The sequence below is a fragment of the Microtus pennsylvanicus genome, chromosome 4 (genome assembly GCF_037038515.1).
Source record: "Microtus pennsylvanicus isolate mMicPen1 chromosome 4, mMicPen1.hap1, whole genome shotgun sequence".
In the NCBI taxonomy this organism is placed as follows: Eukaryota; Metazoa; Chordata; class Mammalia; order Rodentia; family Cricetidae; genus Microtus; species Microtus pennsylvanicus.
In genome coordinates this window covers 39386356-39392437 of record NC_134582.1, presented here as the reverse complement: position 1 = coordinate 39392437, position 6082 = coordinate 39386356, and the positions used below count along the sequence as shown (strand labels likewise).

General features: G+C 40.0%; 1 protein-coding gene across 1 annotated transcript; it reads left to right on the top strand.

Moving 5' to 3' along the window:
- The first annotated feature begins 1551 nt into the window (after positions 1-1551).
- On the top strand, positions 1552-4463 carry Scgb3a2 (secretoglobin family 3A member 2). The gene is made up of 3 exons (XM_075970855.1): positions 1552-1606; positions 3895-4079; positions 4440-4463. The coding sequence occupies exons 1-3, from the start codon at positions 1552-1554 to the stop codon at positions 4461-4463; spliced, it is 264 nt and encodes an 87-aa protein (XP_075826970.1).
- Positions 4464-6082: the final 1619 nt, after the last annotated feature.

The window sequence follows — 6082 nt, the reverse complement described above, 5'->3', positions numbered from 1 at the left end:
ACCATTGTCTTCGGGGTCAGCAAGGATTTTTATATGTCTTTAATATTAGAAATATGGAATAAAAAGGCAATTCACACAGGAGCTGAGAAAATCAGAAGCACAGGTGAGGCCTTGACTGGGACTAGAGTCACAGAGAAAGAATAGTAGCTGCTGTGACAGATCTCCTGAAGCCTAGAGAGGGACACTCCAGCAACCACTGCTAAGAAAATTCATTGTGCCACATCAGAGGAGAGAAGGGCAAGGCAAAGATTTGTAAATTAAACCAGACCATGGCAGCCCTGGTAAAGACGGTAGAGGTTTAGTATGCCAAAAGAAATGATGACATAAAAGTGGAGGCAACTCTGAGAGGTTGGCATAGCCACATGATGTATTAATATAGTTATTAATATGTTTGAGAAACAGAGGAGCTCATAGCAGAGAAGGCAGCATTGACTTTGCACCGACGCAATCTGTAGCCTTTTCATTTAGTTTATCAAGTAGCTGAAATTAATGTCAGTACCGTGGTACAATTTAGCAGTGTATGGAAATTAGTAACAGATGGCCTACATATTGATTTTGATTTGGCACACATGCCTTTGTGCAGTCCTCACAATAATACCATATCTTCGTATGGGGGCAACTTAGAGCAGGTTTGATCTCACACATTAAGGGAATGACAGCATACTGTGCCTTCTTAGCATTTTTTGGTGTTGGAAAGAGGCAGTAGAATATGACTCAGCTCACTCCATGAAGCACATGAACTCTGACCCATTTCTCCTATTGAAGGTTCTCTTGCACCCCATTCTTTGCATTCGGTGCTCAGCCAATGCCCCCAACAAACTCCAGTAAGTGCTGTTTACTGATGTGGTCATTCTGATGTCTCATGTCTGGTCCAGGGAGGGCAGCCTTGGAAACAGGCAGCTTCTCAGAATGTATATTGATATAGAGGGTGCTATAGATTAAACAAACATAGACATGATGATAGATAAATACTCCCTGAATTTTCCCTGAGTTACTGGAGGACACTAGGGAAAGTAACAGAGACCTGGTGAGCTTGTCATAGTCAGTATATGGATATTGATCAGTGGGTAAATTCAAGAGAAACATGGCAGTGTCATTATGCTAAATCTTGGAAGCCCATCAGGCAGTGCAATTCTCTAAACTTTAAATAAGTAGAGAACAAATTGGAGGAAAACATGTCTTTATCCTGACATAAAGCCCTTACTTGCTCTTAAGTGTTCGTCAAGGAGAAAAATTCTTTAGCGTCTGCCATTGTTTCAATGTGAGGGCTTGGGAAAGAACTACTTGAGACTACTTCCGTGTGTGGCTTTGCTTCTAATAAGAAGGTGATGAAAAGCAGAAACCCCTCAAAAGTGTTTACTTAGGAAGCAAAAATGCTCTTCTTTGCTAGGGTGAGTCAAAAGGTGGTGGGTGAAGTTCAGGTCTTTAGTGTATATATTAATACATGTGTGAGAAGCAGCCGTCCCTGTGACAGCAAGCAGAACTATCGACTCCGGGATTTGTTGGGCTTTCTGACTGCATTCTAAAGTCAGGACATCACAGACACTAGCTATGAAGCTGGTATCCATCTTTCTACTGGTGACCATCGGTATTTGTGGTTATTCCGGTAAGTCACCGTCTGGAGCTTTCCACTTTGCTGTGTGATAGCACAGCTAAGCCTGGCTTACCAGCAGTGGAGTATGAAAAGAGGCGTTTCCGAGTCCCAGAAAATATTGGCAACTGTGGGAAGATAGTGGGGCTCCTCTGTCAGTCAAGTTAACCCAATGTAAGTACTATCTCCAATATACAGTAAGCTAGCCAGCTCCTACTGATGGGTAATGGACATCCCAGTTCTCCTTAATCTTTAATAGTTTTTTTGTAGTTATTCTTGCTGTTATCTTCAATTAGGCAGGCTGATTGGATTCCCTTGGAACAATTATACATATCAGCTATAAAAGCTGCTGTAAAGGAGCTCCAGTTGGGCTTGGGAAGAGACTTCTACAGGAGTCGCTGCACTGCAGGCTACAGTCAAGTGTACAGGCAGAGTGCAGGGTGTGAGTGGCGGGGGAGGAGGGGTGTAGTGCTTAACTTTCTAGTAAGGTACAGAACCTGCTTCTTTAGAGGCTGAGCCTCTCCTCTCAGAGGGGGTGACTGTAAAGATGGGGATGAAATGTTTGAGTCCCTGAGAAAAATGCTCAATGATAGTCATTGTTCACCAGGTGTAAAAGGTTCAACAAACGATTCTCAGAAAGATAGAGAAACTCAGGGGAAATGTTTAATATGGAAGGTATGAAGATTAGAGATTCCAAGTGCTGCTTGCACTTAGGATCATGACCTAAGAACATTGTTTGTTTGGGATTTTTTTCTTTTTGAGAAATTTGGCCAGTTTTGAATATTCCATTGTCCCTTAGTGTGCAAAGAAACCTTTTGTAGGTGAATATGGCATCAGAAAGGAGCATGGCTAAGAACCACCCCATGAGGAGAATATTTGAGAGGAAAAGAGGTGAGAGAAAGCAGAGGCAGGGCGTGGGACAGGCTCAGTTTCAGACTTTGAATCAGGGAACAAGAAGATTTTATGAGATAAACTGAACTTGGAAGGTCTTAGCTAGTGAGATAGAGATTCTTTTGTGAATGCTCGCTGCACACATGTATTTATGCCTCTGAACTGGTGTTCCAAAAATATATCACATGTTTTCTATTGTTTATTTTATATGCTAAGTAATTTCCTTCCTTTTAGTCTGGAAAATTATAAACCATTATTTTAAATTGTAGTTATTAAGTTATCAATTGTACACATTAAGAGGCTTTAAATGATATGTACACATATTCATACCATCATCAATTAATTATGCAGTTTCCCTTCTACCTGTCCATTCTATAACCTTGCTCAGTCCCTAAACATCCCTTTTGATTTCTTCCTACTCTTTATTCTCTGTGCCCCTTTCTATTGTTACTGACTACTATTCCTTAAACCATATATGCAAAATGCAATTTCCCCATAAAAAAACTTTATAACTCCTTACTGTCCCTTTAAAACAATCCATAATAATGGATATGGCATTGAAGGTTTTAAAAAAATCTTACTTTAGTGAATTTATACAGTGCAACCCTGTCATCCAACTATTAATCATACCCACTGAAATCATGCACTCTGGTCTCCCTCTCTGGATAGATGGCTAGACTAAATGTGTGTGTGTGTGTGTGTGTGTGTGTGTGTGTTTGACATCTCAATGATGTATTGATCTTGTGTCTAAGTGCCTTTTGTCTTCTTAGTCTCAGAACTGTTCCTTCTCTAACTGGTGGCAAGTATGATGTAACAAATTGAATTGATTTCATGGGCTGTGATCTAGTCCATCCATTCTTGGCCTTGAATGGAAAAGCTTTATGGCACCTCTCCATTGGCCTAAAGGCTGGGGCTGTGGCAAGCCTACATACAAAGCATCTTCTTACTCAATCACCCATTAGTTCCTACTGAATTTGTCAGTACTTCCTCTTACTACATGCCGCAGTCAGTTCTGAACATGTGGCACAGCAATAGACATATATACCTTCTATTCCAATGAGAGGATGAAGCTGGTAAAATAACACAAACATAATACTGGAGGCAATAATAAGAAAAATATGAGAAAAGACTAAGAGAAGATGGCATTCACATTTAGTGGTTACTACAGGCTTCTCTCTAGGGGTAATGTTTGAAAAGAAACCAGGCCTCAGGAGGAAAAAAAGACTATGTTTTCTGGGGAACATTCTAGGAAGATGGGCTGCCATAATCAAAGCCCAAAAGGCATACATATTTATGGGAAAGACAACTGAAAGGATGTAGGCTAGGCACTGTGATGGACAGAGAGGAAGGTGATGGGGTGTCAGACAGGGATGTGTGTACCATCTTTCATTCTGTTCTCCTTTGCTCTGCAGCCACGGCCTTCCTCATCAACAGTGTCCCTCTGCCTGTTCCCATCGACAACCTTATTCCCTTATTTGACCCCTTGAAAATGCTTCTGAAAACCCTGGGCATTTCTGTAGAACATCTGGTGCAAGGGCTGAAGAAGTGTGTGGATGAACTGGGACCCGAGGCTTCAGAGTCTGTGAAGAAGCTTCTGGTAATGATGACTCGGATGGGGGAGGCATTTGTTCCATGGGAGAAACCTTAGCTACATGAATGTTCTCGCATTACTTATAAGCACATTATTTTTATTTCATTGATTATATTCATGAAATGTGCATATTCCAGAGACTTCAGAACGCAAAATATATGCATTTATAGAAAGAACATTTGAACAGAACAAGTCATGACTTTACCTAATTGCACAGCTTTGGGACCCTTGATAAGGCATACTGAGTCTTTACTTCAACATCAGCAAAATGTTGTCAAATAGGAGAGGGAAAGCGAATATTTTTAAACTTTCTACGTACATGTAAGCTAGGCCTGGCTTCTTTATCTTTGTGCTTCTGTTTTCCAGGAGGCCCTATCACACCTGGTGTAAAGATGGGAGCGGACAGAGAAGGATGTGAACATCCCAGCTGGCCGAATCTCATTCTACCATTGTAGAGTGAATGTCCTAAAGTGTAGTGAGTCTAGAAGAGAATGAATAAAGCAATGAAAAGATCGGTGACTCCACCTGTGTTCATTCTGGAACCTAACTAGACAGTCTTCCTCTTGGGTCACAGTCTCTAGAGATTCTGTTATGGGACAGATAGTCTAGCATATAAAGAATATACTCATTACTTTTTCTTATCTATATGTTAAACATCTCGATTCCCTACCATTCATTATCTATTCATATTTCTAGATTCATCATCTTCTTAGTCTCTCATTAAAAAGTTGCATTTAAAAATGAAAAAAAAATCAAGTAATGTTCTACGAGACTAAGACCACGCTGATGTTATTCCATGATGCCAATTCTATTAAGTCTCTAGCTACATTTAGACCATCCATTAGCTTTAATGTGCCTTCCATCAGGTCAAGCCTTTACTACATAATTCTTATGCAAAGTATTTATAGCTTATCTATTTCTTCTGTTAAATCTAGCATTCATGACAACATTGAACTTCCCTTTCCAAGACAGAATTTTTGCTCATGTTATAAAGGCCTGCAGAATAGATGTCAAACTTCTGTTGTGACACACCGGGCTATTAATGATTTGCCATTGCTCACATGTCCAATCTCATCAGTATCATTTTTATGTGTCTCCTCCAGTCCCAGACACACAAACCTTTCATGTGAATAGACCTTCATGAAAAATCAAGTTTGTTCCTATGGAGGGTATTACTGTCTTCTGCGTTCTTGGGCCTATCACAGTTCTTAGACCCATTTGCTGTCAGACATGTTTCTTTGTCTTTACTCTACTCTGGTTTCTTTTAAGGAAGAAGGCAAATAGAATGTTGATTGGCACAGATCTAGTTTCTGTGGTTCACAGGTAAGTGGGCTTTGGACAGTTGACAGGAGTTGAAGAAAGAGAAACCTACTGTCTGGTGTGGCTCCCTTTGCTTTTCATTAGTGGAAGTCTCTGGAAGTGAGAGCACCACATCCAAGGTTCTAGGTGTTAGGGGTCAGGACTGCAATGAATCCCAATTTTGCCAGGAGACTCCAGTCGGACTCTGATTATTTGATTGCAGATTGTGACTTTTCGTCTTGTCAGTTTCTAGCTTTTCTTCCTAATACAGGATTTTAAGCTCTTCTGTCATTCCTTCAGTCAATTCTAACATCTTAATCAACTTCTTGGATTATGTTTTATATAGTCTAAGCACTTAAGACCAACTTCTATTTTCTAGTTAGATTTTGACTAATACAATAATAATAAGATATCTTGATTTCCTGACTATTTTTCTTTCTTTATTTCCTTTTTTAAAAAAAGTACAGATTAGTTCTTGACTCAGTATGGGTTTATAACATAATAAATCCATTGTAAAAAAAAAAGAACACCAAATACTCCCAGCCTACTGAACACTGTAGCTTGGCCTCACAGGACAGTGTAGAATGCCAGTGTGTACCTTTTCCACCATGTAGCTGTCTAGAAGCTGTGGCTTGATACCATTGCCCAGGATGATCAGAGAGAATCTTATTCTTAATGTTGGTCTCTCAAGTTCATAGTTTGAAATGACA